We start from the raw sequence: 22439 nt of genomic DNA, 5'->3' as shown, positions 1-22439 counted from the left end.
GCAAATCGAGATCCTTCTTGCATTTTTCCAGATATCCAGAAGAGATCTCAACGTCTAACTCCCTCTCCATATCCTACAAAGCCGTTCATTCTTGTACGAGGGACCCTCTCCAATCGATGATAGCGTTTTTAACAGATAATGTATCCTCAGCACTCAATGCCTTCTTCTCCATGTCAGACCCATAAGGATCAGTTAGAAGTGTAGTGTCTTTTTGTATGAAGTTTCTAATTTGGAAGAACCGAAAGAGATCCCTACTGGGCAATTCATACTTCCAAGCCAACTGGTCAAAAGACATTAGTATGTCCCCTTTGAATAAATCACCCAGGCAAAACATGACCCTAGCTGCCCATAGTTTAAACCCAGAATCCATCATCTCTAGCTGAATGCCCTGCATACCAACTATGGGTGTCAAAAATGAAGTTTTGTCAATGCTGCCCTCACCCTGATGCATTGCCCTCCACGCCTTGACAGTATTGATGATTATTGGGGTATGGCAATATTCCTTAACTGTTCTCGTGTTGTCCAAGAACAGCAGGCTAATAAGGGGGCTTTGATGCCCAACCAAAGTGAATGAGGCACCCCCCCCACCGCCACCGCTGGACCCTATCATTCATTAAAATAGCAACAAGTTTAGCTGATAGTTTTTGATATTTGGGACGCCCACTCCTCCCAGTCTGCAAGGCAACTGCAATTTAGTCAATTTAATTAGGGGCCGCTTGCAATACCAGATAAAAGAACTAAACCAACTGTTCAATATTCTTCTAAATATTTACTTACTAAAAAGCAGAGAAAGCATTTGCATAGGATACAACAGACAGGGCAGAATGTTCATTTTAATGAGGACTATCTGACCTAGCCAAGAGATTGGAAGCACCTCCCATTTACAGAGGTCCTGCTTGATTCTGTCGAATAAATGGGCAAAATTGGCTTTAAATTGCTGATCAAAAATGGAAGTAATAAATATGCCTAAGTAGAGAAAGCCCTCCTGTGACCATCTAAAGGGGAACCAAGATCCACCCTCAGGATCAGGCACTCTCAGGAGACCACCCATAGGCATGGCTTCTGATTTCGCAAAATTAATCTTATAACCCAAGATGCCGCCAAGTGAGTTGATGCATTGTATCAGGTGTGGCACTGAGACGGTTGGGTTTGATAAGAAGACAAGAACGTCATCTGCATACAGTATGATCTTATGTGACTACTTCGTCCCCACTTCCGGAGCGGTTATATTGGGATCCCTGTGTATTGTCTTGTTGACTGCCCCTTGGGTGGCACGGTGGCTCAGTGGTTAGCACTGCTGTCTCACAGTGCCAGGGACCTGGCTTCAATTCCTGCCTCTGGCAACTGTCTGTGTGAAGTTTGCACATTCTCCTGTGTTTGAGGATTTCCTCCAGGTGTTCCGGTTTCCTCTCACAATCCAAAGATGCGCAGGTCAGGTGAATTGGCCATGCTAAATTGCCCGTAGTGTTAGGTGCATTAGTCAGGGTAAACTTAGGGGAATGGGTCTGGGTAGGTTACTCTTCGGAGGGTCAGTGTAGAATTGTTGGGCTGAAAAGCCTGATTCCACGCTGTAGGGAGTCTAATCTAATATAATCTACAAATATTAAAGTTGCTTGACTGTGCACCATTAGTGAGGATCGTGACAAGAGGATCACTATACAAAATCTCCAGCCACCTGATGAAGGTCTGTCCAAACTGCTTCAAAGTATGAAAAAGGTATGGCCACTCGACCCTGTCAAATGCCTTTTCCACTTTTAAGGAGATCACGATTCCCTGTACCAATTGCTGTTGACATATTTGGATCATGTTTAGTAATCTCCTGACATTATCCGTCAATCTGCGACCTTTTATGAACCCCGTCTGGTCCTCCTTAATGATGGAGGGCAGTACAGTTTCTAGCTTTTATGCCAGAGTCTTAGATAGAATTTTGAAGTCCACATTCAGGAGTGAGATAACCCCCGAGCATAGGCTTTAGCTGTTTCCCAAAGAATGGATGGGCTATTGGCCGAGTCTGAATTAATATCTAAGAAAGCCCTGAACTCAGTGGAAAAGAATTCAATAAACTTGCTGGATGAAAGGGTCCAGTCGCCAATGCTTCAAGTCTACCACTGTATCCTTACTCTTAATCAATAAATACACTGGGGTGTGATTGGAAATAGTGATATAGCCAATCGTACATGACACCACCGAGTCCATATGTGCTGTGGGGGTCAGAAAAAGATTAATCCTGGTATGGCATTTATGTGGGTTCGAGAAGAACGTAAAGTGCCTGCCAGTAGTGTGAAGGTGCCTTCAAACATCTACCAACCCCAATTCAGCACACAGATCCCCTTAATTGTTTAGATTGCAAAGAAGATATTGGCGGGCCTTTGCATGGAGGGTCTATGAAACAATTGAAATTCCCTCCAACGATGATATGTTGAGATGCAAGGTTAACCAGTCTAGAAAGTGCGTCTATCAAGAATTTAAGACGGTGGGCCGGGGGACAGTAAACATTTAAGATCCGGTACTCTTCCCCATGTATCAAAGCTTTAAGGATTAAAAATCTCCTGTGTGTGTCTTTAATGCAGTCGAATAACTTAAATGGGAGATTCTTTCTAACTAAAATGGCCACCCCTCTACTCCTCGTATTGAAAGATGAAAAATAAACCCGGTCATACCTTTCTGTTGCAGCTTCAAATAAGGCAACATCCATCCTCTCCCTATTAAGGCTGGAAAGTACCTTCTTCCTCTTGACAAGTGAATGACTCCCTTTAATATTCCAGGTTCAGCACTTAAACACATCCTTCACCATAACCTTCCACAACACCAACTAGACTCTAGAGAGGAGGAACCCAAACTACAGATCGCTGAGCTTTAATGCAAAAGAATCCACAGAACCCAAAAATTACACAGATAAAAACTACATCCAACAAATCTACAAATCTATATACAGCAAAAACAGAAAAACAAAAAATTGCCAAAGGCACTGATTGGAGGAATTTACTCCCCATTCGAACGGGGGACCTACACATCCTTCAACCCTACCACCCACCCAAACACTCTCTCAACTCCTACCAGCTAGGATCACGCCACATGCAGTGACCACCCGGTAGAGAAAAAAAACACGCAAGAGCAAGGTTAGTACTGTAAACAAGTAAAAATAAATATGTCACCCATCCCTTAACATAACTTAGAGATTAGAAATAAATATTCTATCCAACCCAGACATCATTTCACGCAACTTATTGCCAGAAAGGAGACACCACCAAGTCATTTTTAAAGAAAAGCAAACTCAAACAGCTCTGACCTCTGCCTATTCAGCCATTTGACTTAAGTCAACACGTCCACAAAGTTCTTTGCTTTCTCTGGCGATCGAACAAATGTATGGATCCATTATGACTGATCCGAAGCACCGCTGGATATCTTAATGAATACTGGATCCCAAGTTCTCTCAATCTCCTCTTGACGCCATCATAGGACTTCCTTTTCCAAACCACTGCCATCCAGAAGTCTTGAAAAAACATGAATCTGGAGCCATCACATAGTAATGCCTTTGGGTCCCTCCCCTGGATCTGGAGGCTTTCATGACCCTCTGCTTGTCTCGATAATGATGGAACCTTAACAGGACAGGGTGTGGACGCTGATCCACACCTGGTTTTTGTGCCGCGATCTGGTGGGCTCTTTCAATTATTAGTTGAAGAGTGTGGTGCTGGAAAAGCGCAGCAGGCCAGGCAGCATCCGAGGAGCAGGAGAATCGACGTTTCGGGCATAAGCCCTTCTTCAGGAATGTGCCAAGCGGGCTGAGATAAAAGGTAGAGGGGGTGGAATTTGGGGGAGGGGCGCTGTGAATATGATAGGTGGAAGGAGGTGAGGGTGAGCGTGATAGGCCGGAGAGGGGGTGGGGGCAGAGAGGTCGGGAAGAAGATTGCAGGTCAAGAGGGCAGTGCTGAATCCGAGGGGTTGGGACTTAGATAAGGTGTGGGGAGGGGAAATGAGGAAGCTGGAGAAATCTACATTCATCCCGTGTGGTTGTAGGGTTCCTAGTCGGAAGATGAGGCGCTCATCCTCCAGGCGTCGTGTGGCCAGGGTCTGGCGATGGAGGAGGCCAAAGACCTGCATGTCCTTGGCAGAGTTGGAGGGAGTGGCTGGCCTCTTACCCGCCCTCGATCTCTTCATATCCAACTGCTGTCGCGACATTGACCGCCTCAACCTGTCCACCCCCTCACCCACTCCAACCTCTCACCCTCTCAACGCGCAGCCCTCCACTCCCTCCGCTCCAACCCCAACCTCACCATTAAACCGGCAGACAAGGGTGGCGCAGTGGTAGTTTGGCACACCGATTTTTACACCGCTGAAGCTAGACGCCAACTCACGGACACCTCCTCCTACTGCCCCCTTGACCATGACCCCACCTCCCACCACCAAACCATCATCTCCCACACCATCCATAACCTCATCACCTCAGGGGATCTCCCATCCACTGCCTCCAACCTCATAGTCCCACAACCCCACACCGCCCGTTTCTACCTCCTGCCCAGAATCCACAAACCCGACTGCCCCGGCCGACCCATTGTCTCAGCCTGCTCCTGCCCACTGAACTCATCTCTAGATACCTCGACACTGTCCTGTCCCTCTTAGTCCAAGAGCTCCCCACCTACGTTCGGGACACCACCCACGCCCTCCACCTCCTTCATGATTTTCGCTTCCCCGGCCCCCAACGCCTTATCTTCACAATGGACATCCAGTCCCTATACACTTCCATCCGCCATCACGAAGGCCTCCAAGCCCTCCGCTTCTTCCTCTCCCGCCGACCCAACCAGTGCCCTTCCACTGACACCCTCCTTCGACTGTCTGAACTGGTCCTCACTCTTAACAACTTCTCCTTCCAATTCTCCCACTTCCTCCAAACCAAAGGAGTAGCCATGGGCACCTGCATGGGCCCCAGCTATGCCTGTCTCTTCGTCGGATATGTGGAACAGTCCATCTTCCGCAGCTACACTGGCACCATTCCTTACCTTTTCCTCCGCTACATCGATGACTGTATTGGCGCTACCTCGTGCTCCCACAAGGAGGTTGAACAGTTCATCCACTTTACTAACAGCTTCCACCCCGATGTTAAATTTACCTGGACCGTCCCAGACTCCTCCCTCCCCTTCCTAGACCTCTCCATTTCCATCTCAGGCGACTGACTCAACACAGACATTTACTACAAACCGACCGACTCCTATAGCTACCTAGATTATACCTCCTCCCCCCCTGCCCCCTGTAAAAACGCCATCCAATATTCCCAATTCCTTTGCCTCCGCCACATCTACTCCCAGGAGGAGCAATCCCAAATGGCCTGCTTCTTCAAAGACCGCAATTTCCCCTCCGATGTGGTTGACGATGCTCTCCACCGCATCTCCTCCACTTTCCGCACCTTCGCCCTTGAACCCCGCCCCTCCAATCGCCACCAGGACAGAACCCCACTGGTTCTCACCTTCCACCCCACCAACCTCCGGATATATCGTATCATCCTCCGTCATTTTCGCCACCTCCAAACAGACCCCATCACCAGTGATATATTTTGCTCCCCACCCCTATCAGCGTTCCGGAGAGACCACTCCCTCCGCGACTCCCTCGTCAGGTCCACATCCCCCATCAACCCAACCTCTACTCCCTGCACCTTCCCTTGCAACCGAAAGAAGTGCAAAACTTGTGCCCACACCTTCTCCCTCACTTCTCTCCAAGGCCCCAATGGATCCTTCCATATCCATCCCAAATTCACCTGCACCTCCACACACATCATTTACTGTATCCACTACATTTGATGTGGTCTCCTCTACACTGGGGAGACAGGCCGCCTACTTGCGGAACGTTTCAGGGAACACCTCTGGGACACCCGCACCAACCAACCCAACCGCCCCGTGTCTGAACACTTTAACTCCCCCTCCCACTCCGCCAAGGGCATGCAGGTCCTTGGCCTCCTCCATCGCCAGACCCTGGCCACACGACGCCTGGAGGAAGAGCGCGTCATCTTCTGCCTAGGAATCCTCCAACCACACGAGATGAATGTAGTTTTCTCCAGCTTCTTCATTTCCCCAACCCCCACCTTATCTCAGTCCCACCCCCCGGATTCAGCACCGCCCTCTTGACCTGTATCTTCTTCCCGACCTCTCCGCCCCCACCCCCTTTCCGGCCTATCACCCTCACCCTCACCTCCTTCCACCTATCGTATTCACAGTGCCCCCCCACTCCCTCACCTTTTATCTCAGCCCCCTTGGCACACCAACCTCATTCCTGAAGAAGGGCTTATGCCGAAACGTCGATTCTCCTGCTCCTCGGATGCTCCCTGGCCTGCTGCACTTTTCCAGCACCACACTTTTCAACTCTGGTCTCCAGCATCTGCAGTCCTGACTTTCTCCTCTTTCAATTATTATCCTTCCCTTCTGAGCCTCCAAACCAAGGGACTATGGGAACCACTTCTCGAAGGGCTCCACTGGCCATTCACCATCCGTCCCCTTTGGTATGCCGAAAACACGCAGGTTCTTTCTTCTGCCCTTATTTTTGAAATTGTCCCAGATCAACAGACCCCGGACATGTGCTTCCAGGGCTTCAATCCGGCTCTTGGAGGAGTCAGTCTCTGTCTCTAGCCCTGCAGCCTGGCACTTGAGCTCATCAGTCCTTTTTCCCAGGCCTTGCAGCATAACAGATACAGGAGCTGGCTTCTGTTCAAATTTTTCCTTGATCTGCCTCCCCAAGACCTTGTGGGTTTGACCAACTCCTCAACCAGGGTCTGGTGAGTAAGCAAGCCCGCTGCTTCAGAGGGCAGGGCCGTGGCTCCAGCCCCAGGCGAGCTTCCTCCTTTCTTCGGCATTCACCAACTGCAATGACAAAGGTAAGTGTAATTTTTCTGGTTTCCAGCTTCTTTACTGTGTTTTTACGCACAGTAAAGTGTTTTGGATGGGTTCTGGCTCTGTCAGGTTGGTGTTGCAGCGCAAAGGCCAGCAAGCACGATCTTACCAGGATGCCGCCATCTTAGATTCCCCAACTTTCTCATGCTTTTAACTAGACAAATCACCAGCAATCATTTGTATTGGTATGTGGTTCAAGCACATGGAACTTTCTGGGATATACACTACTGCTATAATCAGTTTAGTTTAACAGCAAACAAAACTGGTCTAACAGCTCCCCCTAGCACTTCAAATTAGTATAGATAAGGAGCTGGAGATGGTACAGCTTTATTTATGGGTCACAACGCTCTGGGGTTTTATGTCCAGTAGCTATTTCCTTCACATGTATTAACTGTAGGCTTTGTCTTAATGAATTCCTTTCTTACCAGAAAATAATTTCAGCTCCTTTGACCACTCCATTGCCAAATCCAAGCAAAAACAAATTCAGAGGAAGAATGAGTTTCTGAATTGGAACTACCCAGTCAGAGGATTCAGAATAGGAGAGTCAGTAACCTGGCTTTGGAGAGATTGCTCCCATGCCACCCACATGGGTCCCAGCTTTGCCTGCCTCTTTGTGGGGTATGTGGAGCAGCTTTTTCTCTGATACATTGATGATGACTTCAGGGTAGCTTCCTGCTCTCATCCAAACTTGGAAAAATTTATTAATTTTGCTTTTAATTTCCAACCTTCTCTCACCTTTTTCTAGTCCATCTCTGACTCTTTCCTTCCTTTCTTTGACTTCACTGCTTCCATTTCTGAGGATAAGTTGTTTATCAATGTCCATTGCAAGCCCACTGACTCTCAGAGTTAATTTAAATCCTCACAGCCTGCTTCCTGTAAATATTCCATCCCATTCTCCCACTTTCTCAGTCTCAATTATATCTGATTGGATGCTGACACTTCCCACTGGCTGTCTCAGTGACCTTTTCTTTTCAACTGTGGATTTGTCCCACTATGGTTGACCGAGTCTTCAGCTATGTCTAATCCATTTCCTGCCCTCACCCCTTTCCCTCCTTCCCAGAAAACCTGTCCTCACTTTCCACGTCACTGGTTTCCACATTCAAAAGACCATCCTCCATCATTTCCACCACCTCCAACAGAATATCATCATCAAAAGTATCTGCGCCTCCTCTCCACTGCTGGAATTCCTCAGTGACTTTGCCCTGTGTGGCAATCCTTTCTAGTCCTCCATCACTCCTAATGCTTTCTCGCTCACCTATGGCACCTTTCCATGCAATCACATAAGGTGTAATAATTGCCCATTCACTTCCACCCTCCTCACTATCCAAGGCCCCAAATTCACCTTCCAAGTAAAGCAGCATTTCACTTAGATATTAGATATAGGAACAGAATTAGGTTATTCAGCCCACGAAGTCTGCTCTGATATATTTCTTAACCCCATTCTCCTATCTTCTCCCCATAACTTTACTCCTCAAGATGCTATCTATCTCTGTCTTAAAGACACTTAATGATTTGATCTTCACAGCCTTCTGTTGCAAGGTGTTCCACAGATTCACCACCTTCTGACTGAAGAGGTTCCTTCTCATTTCAGTTCAAAATGGTTGTCCCTTTACTCTGAAACTGTGCCCTCATGACCTAGTTTCTTGTGGAAACATCTGCTCCACATCCAGTCTATTCAGGCCTATCAGTATTCTGTTAGATCCAAATAGATCCCCCTTTGTCTTTCTAAACTCTGTCGAGTACACAACCAGAGTCCCCAACTCCACTTACGACAAGCCCTTCATCCCCAGGATCATTTCTGTAAACATTGTCTGGACCGCCTCCAAGGCTAGCACATCTTTCCTTAGATATAGGGCCCAAAATGGCTCACAATATTCCAAATGAGGTCTGACTAGAGCCTTATACAGCCTCAGTACATCCCTGCTCTTGTAATCTATCCCTCCCAAATGCTAACATTTGCCTTCCTAGCTGCCAACTGAGCTTGCATATTAACCTTAAAAGAATTTAGGACTCCTAAGCCCCTTTGTGCTTCAGATTTCCAAAGCCTTTCCCCTTTAGAAAATAGTCTACAGCCAAATTCTTGCTATCAAAGTGCATAACCTCACATTTTCACACATTATATTCCACCTACCACTTGTTTGTGCACCCTCTTGGCCTGCCCAGGTCCTTCTGCAGCCTCTACACCTTCTCCACACTACCTGCTCCTCCACCTATCTTTGTGTCATCTGCAAACTTAGCAACCATGCCCTCAGTTCCAACATCCAGATCATTAATGTATAATGTGAATAGTTGTGGTCCCAAAACTGACCACCGTGGAACTCCGTGAGTTACCAGCTGCCATCCCGAAAAAGAGCTCTTTATCCCAACTCTCTGCCTTCTGCCAGTCAGCCAGTCCACTATTCATACCTTGCTCCTAACACCATGGGCTCTGATTTTATTTAGCAGTCCCCTGTGTGGCACCTTATCAAAGGCCTTCTGGAAAACCCAATAGATCATGTCTATTGTCTGTCCTTTGTCTAACTTGCTTATTACCTTCTCAAAGAATTCTAATAGATTTGTCAGACATGACCTCCCTTTTGATGAAGCTTTGCTGACTCAGCACGCTTTGACCATCCAGTACTTCTCAATCACAAGTTTAATATTCTACTTAAAATCTTACCAATGACTGAGGTCAGGCAAACCGGCCTATAGTTTCCTGTCTTCTGCCTCCCTCCCTTCTTAAACAGAGGTGTTATATGAGCCATTTTCCTGTCCTCTGGATCCTGCTTTACGCCAGTGAATCAGGAAAGATCACCACCAATGCCTCCACAATCCCCTCAGCTATTTCCTTCAGAACCCTGGGATGTAGTTGCTTCAGTCTGGGTGATTTATCCACCTTCAGACCTTTCAACTTTCCCAGCAGTTTCTCCTTAGTAATGGCCACTACACTCACCTCTGCCCCAACTCTCTTGAAGTTCTGGTATGCTAGGAAAGGTATCCTTGGATATTTAGTTCTTTCAATCTGGTCTACTATATTCGCTGCTCACAAAGCAGTCTCCTCTGTTCTGTCCAAAGAAATAACCTCAACTTTTTAATTGCTTATCATTTCAATCAATCCCCTTGCACTAATATTAACATTTCTGTCTTCGGCCTGCTGCAATGTTCCACCAAAGCACAACACAAGTTCAAGGAACAACATTCCATTTTCTGTTTAGGCACTTTATAACCTCATGGCCTCAACATTGAATTCAACAGCCTCAAACCAATTGCTTTACATCTGTCTTCTATTTCTCTTACATTCTCTTCCTCAATCCTTCCCCCAACAGCCGTGCCATGCTTGTGTCTCATTTACTTTGCAATAGCAAGGACTCATTCTCTCCCTCTCACACCTCTATTTACACCTATTTTACATTAACCCATTGATTTTTTTGCATTGGGCCTTTATAACATCTGCTCTGCATCTGTACATATTACAAAACATGAACCTGTTTACCAAAATTTTCAGTTCTGAAAATATCATGTTGGACTCAAAACTGCCAAACTCTGTTTCTCTCTCTCCACGGATGCTATGGGGTCCACTAAGTTTTTTCCACACTCTTTGTATTTGCTCCAGGCCTCACTAGTCTGTTTACAGACTTCTCCAATTCTGTCAAAATCTCCATAGCACATTTTGCTCATTAAATAGCAAATAATAGTTGTTTTTCAGGCTATGAAAATAAAAAAATAGTCGAGGAATGTAATAACCAGCTGCCACTCACAGGCTAACTTGCCTAAGTCAAATATAGTAATATGAGAGTTGATTACAGTTTATAGACCTCCACAAACTTAAAGATGACTTCATGCAAATATAGTTTTAAGCAATTGCACTTTATTATATCAGTCCATCTCATTTCTGTTCTAAAACATCACTCATTTCACCACATGGATCACAATACATATTTCCTCTGTGTTTCTTGACTGATTGCCTTCTTGCATCGTGGAGCTCTGCTGGAAGTTATGTGGTCTGCTACTGCACAACGTATTTAGTCGTGCCTCCTTTAGTAAAGTGCAGTTTCTTTTGAAGTGTTGCTGTGGATCTTTAATCGCTGCAGTATAGATGGATTTCATTTCTTCATAGTCAGCGGTTTCCTGGAAGTGTGTTTCAACTTGAAATCTCACTGATCTGTCTCAAAACAGGGACAATCGTGAAAATGTTCCCCTGAATAATATTTGAATTGGAAATTTGCTGTAAGTGTTAGTAGTTTCTTTCAAATTGATTCAGATTTTTTTTTGTTACAATGAGATTTGTTTATTCTGAGTTTATGTTTTGAATAATACAAATGTCATGAACAGGAAATTTCACTTGTAATTATTGAAATGTTGGCTGATTACACACACAAAAAAGGTCTGATTAGATTTGCTACTTTTATTTCGAGGTTTCTTCAGATGAAGTACATCAAGCAATTTGCAACTTGCATCATTACATAGCCTTACAGATTGTTTGAATGTGCAGTAAGTTAAAGGCAAGCAAGTGGTGTGGATCTTATTAAATATTTCACAGATTAAAAGCTAAGCAATATTGAATGAATAAATTTTCATAAAAGCTTTTATATCTTGATATTTGGGATTTAGGAAATTGCCTTTTCTGTTGCTTCACTGTGGAGCTTCATCTTCTGAAGGTGTTTAATGCAGTCATAAATTTCAACATTTTTATGGGTTGAATCATGTCCTCATTTTTTCATGATGGAAGAAATTTCCAGAAGCATGCTCTGAAAGGGAAAAGATATTTATGAAAAAAGCATTTTTAACGTTTTTGAATAAATTTAAGAAGAAATATGGAATTCTATAATTGCACAGCACAAAAGGAGGCAATCTGCCCCATAATACCCAGGCCTGCACTTTTTATGCTCTTGTTGGATGTGGGCACCAAGGTCAACATTTGTTTTCCATCCCTAATTGTCTTAAGAAAGCGATGGTGAGCTTTCATCATGAACCATGGGTGTGGTGTAGATGTATCCACTGTACTGTTAGACAGGGAACTCTGGGACTTTGATCCTGGGCCATTGAAGAAATGACAAGACAGTTCCAATTCAGGGTGGGTATATAGCTTGGAGATGAACTGCTGTTGGTGTTGTTCCCTTTCATTTACTGCTCTTTTCTTTCTAGTTGGTAGAGGTTGTTGTTTGGAAAATGTTTTTGAAAGAGCCTAAGTGAGTTATTCCTCTGCATTTTGAATGCAGTACACATTGTTGCCACTTTACATGGTGAAGGAGGAAGTGAATGTTTAATTTGGTGGACAGGGTGCTGATCAAGGAGGCTGCTTTGTCCTGGATGGTGTTGAGCTTATTAAGTATTGTGGAACTGCACTCATCCAAGCAAATGGAGCATATTCCAGCACATTCCTGGCTATGCCATCTAGATGGTAAACAGGCGCGAGGGAGTCAGGAAGTGAGTTACTCACCTCAGAATATGCAACCTCAGTATTTATATGGCTGGTCCAGTTCAATTGCTGGTCAATTGTAACCCCAAGGATGTTGATTGCAGGGGAATCAGTGATAGTAGTAAAAATGAAATACAGATTTGAATGTCAAGGAGAGATGGTGAGACTCTAATTGAAATTGTTTGGCAAATTTTACTTGCTACTTATCTGCCCATGGATGGAGGGTCATTGAAATAGCTGAAGATGATTGGTTGAAAGGACACTATCCTGACAAATGCCTTCAGTGATGTCCTGGAGCTGAGAATGACCTAAAGACTCATCCAATTAGTTCAAATTCTCTAGTCTTTCTCTACAGATTTTCATTTTCTTTTCTTCTTTTCAAACTATAGTATTGAATCTGTTTCCACAGCCCTTTGAATCATGCATTCTAGATTCGGACTACTTATTTGACATTGTAATTTCTATTGCTTTGATTATTTCCCCACTTTTCTTAAAATTGTCCAACCAAAACTTCTAATGATTCAATTGCTGTATTAATTATAATTCAGATTTCTTGAATATTTAACTGGATGATCACAAAGTGGTTTGTCATGATATGCTCAGTTGTAGCATTGTGTTCAACTCCAACTTTTCATTTTGTCTAATATGTAGATTCAGTTGCAAATATTTTTTGTCTATTTTTCAAATGGACAAATTTGTTGAGATAAATTGCAGGCAAACATCGTAAAGAGAAGCTTTACTTTGGCGCTTAACCAGACCACCATAAGGTGATCAAAGATAAATTTTTAAATTACTCCACATGCTAGAAATTTAAATTATTCTAACACTTGCAAACACTTGTGATCATTTTAATATACTTTTCAAGATCTCCTATACCTTTTTTTAAACTTTGTTCCAATATGAGAAACATTTTCTTAGTCAAGAATAACAAATTAGATTTGTTTATTAAACAAGCTTTTAAAACTATTACAATAAAATCACATTTCGGAAAATATTCTAAGATAAAAGACCTAAGGAGATATATTGTATATTTTTAAGACTGATTGATTGTTTTAAGTGAAAGAATGCTGTATGATAAGACTGCGCAGTAGGATTTGTTTTAAACATTTTCCTGAAAACCACTAACTGCCCATAATTCAACAAATTTTCAAGTAAAACTTCATTTTAAACGAACAATGTGATGGTCGACATTGTGACTAAACACCTAATTTTACATCTTTGAAGCAATAATCTATAGTCCCCTTTCCTATGTTTCTATTGTCATTCTAATAGGCTAAAAATTATGCCAGGATGTAATATATTTTTGGGATCTTGTAAGGGACAGACCCTCCATTTGCTCCTTGCAAGGGGTTAAGATTGCAACGTTCAGTGCTAGGAGATTCTACATTCCCAATCTAACAAGAAAAAGTTGAATCATTGGTAACCAGTCACCAAATGTTGTATATATATCCATCAAGGGATCAGATTAAGATTCAGAATTCCTCTAACCATGGCCTCCCCTACTATTCCCACCACCACACTCACCTCATCTGAACTATGAAGGATCACTGGAATTTGAAATGCCAAGTTTGTCATATTCTATATGGTGACCTTAGAACTGACAAGCCACCCACAAGAAATTGTCTTAGCCAACTGAAAATTGGTCAGCAATTTCTGCAGCTTTGTATTATAGCTCTGATCTTCTCTTCCCTTACCTAGCTGCTTCAATCGTTCTCAACTGCTTTCCTCCAAACTCCTCCTGCCCTGACTCACACAACCACCAGCCTCAGTATCCACATACTACCTATTAAAAAAATCAAACAGCACAAATACATAAACTCTAACTTTTGTTGTGGAGGGCCAGTGTTGGACTAGTGTGGACAAGGCCAAAAGTCACAGTCACCAGGTTATATAACTGTGACTTTTGACCTTGTCTCACTTTTGAGAAACAAACATCAGAAATTGTTGGAAAAAAACTCAGCAGGTCTGAGGTGAGAATGCAGAGTGAATGTTTCAGGTCCAGTGACCCTTCTTCAGAATTCAGATTCATTTTTGTGACTTATGGAACCAAAATATTCCAGACAGAGGCAGATACTTCACTGAGCAACCAGTGATCCTCAACTTCTTCCCTATTTGCAATACATTTATTACAATCAATGGAAGTAATTACTGAGCTGACTGTATTGGCAGTTATTGGAAAGTTGACTGTTCACCTGCACCATAACCAGTTTCACAGTTGGTCTTGCAGAATGTTGGCAATAATTTTACTGGCAAACTGATTCACCACATTCAAAAACTTTAGGATGTCTCACTGCAACTTGGCAACCCCAATTTAGCTTCATCTGATGCAAACGGAGTATCTGATCACTCAGCAGATTGTATTTGAGTCACGAGAGGTGTCCAGTCAGTTCCCATACAAAGGAGCATCTACACTCCCAAGTGCACAAAACAGTCAGCAACATATCCCCAGCAATGCTAGAAGTTTTACACTCATGATTAAGCAAACTTTATGAAAGCTTGTTATATTAGATGACAGTGTTTGTTTCACAGGGCATCATTAATGAGGATTCACTGCAAGTATTTAAAAAGTAGCTTGCTGAGTTCCTGCATGTAGTAAGCCCTTCTATACACAGAAAACGGACAAGTTGATTGAAAGAGTGTTTACAATCACCATCATCCCCAGAGCTAGCTAGCTCATCTTTCCGGATCAGAGAGAAATGTCCCCATAATTCATAATGATATTACAATTTGGTCTTACTATAGTAATGTTAGCATTATATTGAAAATCTTTATTAGTTCAAGGACCTGCTAAGATCAATTTAATCCTAAAATGATCACCATAAACCTCTACATGTCAGAGAATTTTGATGACTATTTAATTAATTCTATCCTCCAACTCAGGGACCTCTCAGGTTATCCATCATTGAAGTAACTGTGGTTATGGAGGGTGAATCACTGTCTTTCATTTACAGGCACCTAATGCTACACTTCTGGTAGTAGTGTATTCAGTGGTCTATCCTAATATTTGAATGCAGTATTTCAAAATCTATGAAATAGACATTGGAAATTCTTTTAAAGGTTATACCTACCATTGACATTTTGCGACTTGGTGGAGGAGGACTAACAGGTGGACTCCCTTCTTTATGTTTTGACTCAGAACTAGAGACATTTGTGGAATCTGGACTTTCGGGTTGGCTGGCCAATGTGCTTTCCAATACCATTTTTGATTTAGACCCAGTGCAGCTGACCTTTCTGACAGTGGAATCTTGAATATTAGTATGATCTTCCAAATAGTCTTTGTAATAACTGACTTGGCTCTGTTTGCGAATTGTATTAAGAAAGGGGACTGAGTTTTCCATTTGACATGATGGGTACGTTGGTGGCTTAGTTTGTTCCGATGCATTATCAATATTATGGTTGGTTTTTGAAGCAATGCCATATTGTTGAGATGTTTTGTAGGCACAATCACCACTGGATGAGAGATTCTGAGTTTGTAATGTGTGATGAGTGTGCCTCATTTGACTCGATTGCTCATCAAAATGCTCATCATCATGCTGTCTAGTGCGTTGCTCTTGGTCTTGTTGATATTGATCCATTGAATTTTCTCTTCCAGCCCGCTCAATTGGTCCTTAAAATTATAAACAGAAATGTGAGCCACACACATATGAGTTCAGTTAAAATATATTTGCTTGCATGCAATGGGTTACTTATTTAATATGCGCATGTTTGTTAGACAAGACTGTTTTAATTCTATGAAAAAATGTTACACTCTACTGCTTGCATACTTACATGCCAACTGATCTATTTAACTGTTGCAATATATTGTTCAAACTTCAGGCCAACCTGTAGGCAAAAGTACCAATGCTACAAATGAACATTCAAGTAAAAACAAAGTATCGTGGATATTGGAGATCAGAAATACAAACAGAAAATACCGGAGAAACACAACAGATCTAGCAGCATGCATGGAAAGAGAAACAAAGTTAATGTTCAGAGTCAAATATAAATTTACTCCAGTGTTCTGAGTAAGAGTCATTCGACTCAAAATATAACTCTGTCTCTCTCACTCCACAGATACTGTCAGACCTTTTGAGTTTCTCCAGCATCTTCTTTCTTTTATCACTGCAAACGAACAGATTATTCTAATTTAATTGATACAGTTAACATTATTGGTTAATAATGTAGAGATGACAAGCTATCAAATGACATTTTTAAAACAATAATATTTACTTTTAATTTGAAATAGTATAATTCAAATCAAGCTGATCTCCTCTTTTCATAAGGTCTCACATCCATACAAAATAACACTGCAAATCAAGCTCTTTAGTGCAAATGATAGGGCATATACAGTGTGGTAAATGCCTGGAATATGCTGCCGGGGAGATGGTAGAAGCAGGTACAATAGCAACATTTAAGAGGCATTTAGACAGACATAAGAACGGGCAGGGAAATAGAGTAATTGGAATATAATGCAGGCAAATGAGATCAGTTTAGAATGGTGTCATGATCAGCACAGACATGGTGGACCAAAGTTCTTGTTCCTGTGTTGTACTGTTCAATGTTGTATGTTCCATATCAGTTCATTTGATATTCCTTGAAGCAAAAAAGATCTGATTTACTATGTCATTTACATTTCTTAAGTCATGCAGGTTCTAATATATTGAAAAAAAAACAACTTTGTATTCTTCTTTTGATTGCCACACGTTCATCATAAATTAAATTATACTATTATCCTTTCTCTATTTATTTAGTTACATACAATGTTATATGCCAATTTATTAATGCTTCTATTAAATTAGATTCCCTACAGTGTGGAAACTGGTCCTTTGTCCCAACAAGTCCACACCGACCCTCCGAAGAGTAACCCACCCCCCTCTGACTAATGCACCTAACACTATGGGCAATTTAGCATGGCCAATTCACCTGATCTGCACATCTTTGGACTGTGGGAGGAAACCCATGCAGATACAAGGAGAATGTGCAAACTCCACGCAGACAATCGCCCGAGGCTGGAACCAAACCTAGGACTCTGGTGTTGTGAGGCAGCAGTGCTAACCACTGAGCCACCGAGCCACCCTAAGTTGAAATAAAAATAACAAGGTCTCCTTGTTGTCTGCTCTTTTAACTGTCTTCCTGCCTGTTTTGCCATTTTTAATGTTTTTTGCACATGTACCTATCAACCCAAGCACCTCAACTCCTGTATTCCCTTTAGAATGGTGGTTTTTATTTTACATTGTTTCTCGAGGACTGTTTCCCACCAAAATGGATCACACCACCCCCACCCCCACCCCCATCTCTGTATTAAATTTAAACTGTCATCTGTCCCATACAAATTATTAACTTGTCAATATCCTTTGAAGTTCTACACGGTGTTCTTTATCATCTGCAAGCTTTGAAACTGTGTCCTGCACACCAGGAAGATATAATTTATATCAGGAAGAACAATGATCCAACTCCTGATCACTGGGAAAGTATTTCTCTGATCCCTAAAATATTTGTTAACCATTATTCTCTGTTTCCTATAACATAGCCAATTTCATTACATGTCATTCCGATAATGTTTATTTCATGAGCTCTAACTTAGTTCATAAATATTTGTCAAATCACTTTAACAAATGCCTTTTGGAAGTCTGTGCACACCACATCAATTCAAGAGTCATATATTATTACAGCACACGAAAAAAACTCTCTGTTTCCTGCTAGTTATTGGCTAGTTAAACAATGTTTTCTCTTAACAAATCCATATTGGCTCTCTTTAATTGATCAGTATTCGCCCAAGTGACTATTAACTTTGTCCGAATTTATTGTTTCTGGAAGCTTCCCCACCTTTGACGTTAGACTGAGTGGCTTGCAGTTACTAAGCTATCTTACACCCTTGTTTTTCAATGTTTGGGAGTAAGACTGTATGAGGAAATACCAAATTATTCATATGTATTATAATGTATATGCTTACATATAGATCATGATTAGGATCTCAAGAATAAATATTTTTATACTTAAATCCAGCAATGGTGAAAAAGTATATCATAATTTGTTGGCTTTTTTTTATACTGTGTGAGGTTAACTTGTTCACAGTATCCACATACCATTTTTCATTTTATGCTAATTTTAATACTCCTTTTCTCTCTTCTGAAAGTGCTGAATCCTTCATGTGAGAGCTTAACCCAGCAATGCTAGCTAATTGAACATGAACATCCATGTTTGTACTCAATTGCTCTATTAGCAGGAGTCTCATTTACTTTCCAAACTAGTTTAGTCTGTACACAAGCCACTTGCAATTTATGATTAATTGGGAATCTGGATGAATTGACAATTTCACTAGTAAGTAAAAATGAATAATAGGCGTAGTTAGTTACCTGATCATTCATGCCAGATAATCACATTATGATAAAAGACAAAGTTCAAAATTATTTTGCATTGTATATTAATCCATGATTGTTAAGTAAATATACACAGAAATGCATTCACCTGTAAGATGTTTTCTTTTAAATGTTTAAACTGTTTAAGCGTTAAAACTATGGTCACCTACAGTGTCAAATCTAGCAGTGATTTCTCTTGGCACTGCCTTAATCTTTGGATGCTGAGGTCAATTTTGGTTACTCCTGTCCTGACTGAGATCGGTAGAATTACACAAAATCAATATTTAAGCATTATAATTAAAAATCATTACCTAACATTTTTTAATACAAGTTTTTAAAACATGTTGATAAGTTTAAAAGTCTGTATCAAAAATGGAACCTACACAACTGACTTAAATGAGACATGGTTTTGCTTACTGCTCCACCAGCTTTGTAAAAAATAAATCAAACCAAATATCCCTGTGAATTATTGGAATCTGGACTGTCCCAATTGAAGAACCTGACTGGCCCCTTGTTAATTCCATTTCTTATTTTTAGACATATAATTCGTTGATATGAATATTGCATGCAGAAGAAACTGAATGTCAATGTTTCTGACTCTAAATAATACAGGCCTCACCTTTAATCATGCTAAGAGACATCGGAGTCAAGAAAATAGGGATGTTTCCAAGATGTCCCTGCTGTTCTGGTAAAAACTTATAACCACCGAGGGCGCTTGGGTCAGGTTTATGAGACGAGGACTTTGCTAAAATGCAAACTTGCTGCACAACTGAGTTCTTCTTCGATTCGTGCATGCTTAGGTCTGACTCCAGGTAAAGCGCCTGTTTGACTTTTCTGATTCCTAGGTGAACGATTTCAAGTATATTCAAAAGCAAGGAAAAGGCAGCTATACTGAGCATGAAGACGATGAAAATAGTCTTTTCTGTTGGCCTGGAAACGAAGCAATCCACGATATTGGGACAGGGCGATCGGAGACACTTGTAGAGAGGATCAAGTCGAAATCCGTACAGGAGATACTGGCCCATCATAAAACCAATCTCCATCACCAATCTGGTCAGGATCTGGAAGACATAAGTTCGTAACAGTGAACCTTGGAGAGGTGCCTTATTTACTTTGCGCTGCTCTTCCAGCTTCCTCAATTCTTTTTCCAGCCTCCTGTGCTGTTCCATCTCCGGCTCCATTTCTTCCAGTTCGGCTCGAAGGTGGGCTTTCTTCCGCTGTCTTTCTTTCTCCAGTGCTCTCAGGCGGTAGAGTGCGTGTCCCATATAAACCAAGGACGGCGAGGAGACGAAGATGATCTGTAAGACCCAGTACCTAATGAGAGAAACGGGGAAGGCCTTGTCGTAGCAGACGTTCCTGCAGCCTGGTTGCTCTGTGTTGCAGATGAATTCAGCTTGTTCGTCATCCCAAACATCTTCAGCAGCCACTCCAAGGACCAACATCCTGAAAATGAAAAGGATCGTCAGCCAGATCTTCCCAAGGATGGTCGAGTGAACGTGTACCTCTTCTAAAATGCTTCCTAGCAAATTCCAGTCGCCCATATTCACAGCCGCATTTCCTCTCGCTTTGAAAACAATAAATGCTTCATCCTTTTCGCCAGTGAACCGTATCTATCAATTGTCAAATCCCAGGGTGTTCAATGTTGTTATCTCTATCTCCGCGTTTATTTGCTAATCGATCCTTTGGTCTAGGCTGTGTTTTTTAAAAATCATTAGTTGTCAATACTGCTGTACATAATATGTGACTCCTCCTACAGTCATTGCTGGTGGACATTCTGGCAGGGATTGAACACTGAACAACTGTTAAATTTGAACTATTTCAATGAATTGTTTCCTAAACTTGTTCGGCGAAAATGAGTACTGCAAACGCTGGAGATTAGAGTCAAGATTAGAGTGGTGCTGGAAAAGCACAACATGTCAGGCAGTATCTGAGGAGCAGGAAAAATTAGAGTGGTGCTGGAAAAGCACAACATGTCAGGCAGTATCCGAGGAGCAGGAAAATCGACATTTCGGATGAAGGGCTTTTGCCCGAAACGTCAATATTCCTGCGCCTCGGATGCTGCCTGACCTCCTAAACTTGCTGTCTAGTTCACCTTTTTGACAACCACCATCACTAAATAAAATAATAGGAAGCTAATCTTTGTGGCGTCTTTCTCATAGACCTATCCGATTAACCTCAATCCTCTGTTTTTTCTTTGTTATGATTTAACATTATTTCTTCATGTCAATTCTCTTGAGTGGTAACATTGAATCTGCTTCCACCACCCTTTACTATAAAGGAGGATAGTAAAAGCTTTTTTAGGTATGTGAAAGGCAAAAAAAAATAGTTAAGACTAAAATTGGGCCCTTGAAGACAGAAACAGGGGAATATATTACGGGGAACAAAGAAATGGCAGAAGAATTGAATTGGTACTTCAGATCTGTGTTCACTGGAGAAGACACAAGCAATCTCCCTGAGGTAACAGTGGCTGAAGGACCTGAACTGAAGGGAATTTATATTTTCCAGGAATTAGTGTTGGAGAGATGTTAGGTCTGATAAGTCCCCGGGGCCTGATGGTCTACATCCCAGGTACTGAAGGAGGTGGCTTGAGAAATCGTGGATGCGTTGGTGATTATTTTCCAGAGTTCGATAGATTCGGGATCAGTTCCTGTGGATTGGAGGGTGGCTAATGTTGTACCACTTTTTAAAAAAGGTGGGAGAGAGAAAGCAGGAAATTATAGACCAGTTAGTCTGACCTCAGTGGTGGGAAAGATGCTGGAGTCTATTATAAAGGATGAAATTATGACACATCTGGATAGTAGTAACAGGATAGGTCAGAGTCAGCATGGATTTATGAAGGGGAAATCATACTTGACTAATCTTCTGGAATTTTTAGAGGATGTAACTCTGGAGATGGACGAGGGAGATCCAATAGATGTAGTGTACCTGGACTTTCAGAAAGCTTTTGATAAAGTCCCACATCGGAGGTTAGTGAGCAAAATTAGGGCGCATGGTATGGGGGCAAAGTACTAACTTGGACTGCAAGTTAGTTGGCTGACAGGAAACAGAGTAGTGATAAACGGCTCCATTTTGGAATGGCAGGCAGTGACCAGTGGGGTACTGCAGGGATCAGTGCTGGGACCGCAGCTTTTTACAATATATATTAATGATATAGAAGATGGTATTAGTAATAACATTAGCAAATTTGCTGATGATACTAAGCTGGGTGGCAGGGTGAAATGTGAGGAGGATGTTAGGAGATTACAGGGTGACCTGGACAGGTTAGGTGAGTGGTCAGATGCATGGCAGGTGCAGTTTAATGTGGATAAATATATGCATGGCAGGTGCAGTTTAATGTGGATAAATATATGGTTATCCATTTTGGTGGCAAGAACCGGAAGGCAGATTACTATCTAAATGGAATCACTTTAGATAAAGGGGCAGTACAAAGAGATCTGGGTGCTCTTGTACACCAGTCAATGAAGGTAAGCATGCAGGTACAGCAGGTAGTGAAAAAGGCTAATAGCATGCTGGCCTTCATAACAAGAGGGATTGAATATAGAAGCAAAGAGGTTCTTCTGCAGCTGTACAGGGCCCTGGTGAGACCACACATAGAGTATTGTGTGCAGTTCTGGTCTCCAAATTTGAGGAAAGACATTCTGGCAATTGAGGGAGTGCAGCGTAGGTTCATGAGGTCAATTCCTGGAATGGCGGGACTACCTTATTCTGAAAGACTGGAGCGACTGGGCTTGTTTTCCCTTGAGTTTAGAAGACTGAGAGGGGATCTGATTGAGACATATAAGATTATTAAAGGATTGGACACTCTGGAGGCAGGAAACATGTTTCCGC

The 22439-nt window shown here is 42.2% G+C and overlaps 1 protein-coding gene across 1 annotated transcript; it reads right to left on the bottom strand.

Moving 5' to 3' along the window:
• Positions 1–10797: 10797 nt before the first annotated feature.
• gja10b (gap junction protein alpha 10 b) lies at positions 10798–20152 on the bottom strand. Its single transcript, XM_043685151.2, has 3 exons — positions 19231–20152; positions 15342–15880; positions 10798–11602 (listed from the first exon to the last, which is right to left on the bottom strand). Exons 1-3 carry the CDS (start codon positions 20150–20152, stop codon positions 11564–11566), a joined length of 1500 nt encoding a protein of 499 aa, XP_043541086.2. The 3' UTR covers positions 10798–11563.
• Between the last annotated feature and the right edge of the window lie 2287 nt (positions 20153–22439).

Source organism: Chiloscyllium plagiosum, unplaced genomic scaffold (genome assembly GCF_037043375.1).
Source record: "Chiloscyllium plagiosum isolate Xiang-an unplaced genomic scaffold, Cpla_swu_hap1 HiC_scaffold_3, whole genome shotgun sequence".
NCBI classification, from domain to species: domain Eukaryota; kingdom Metazoa; phylum Chordata; class Chondrichthyes; order Orectolobiformes; family Hemiscylliidae; genus Chiloscyllium; species Chiloscyllium plagiosum.
This window is presented reverse-complemented; position numbering and strand designations above follow the sequence as displayed.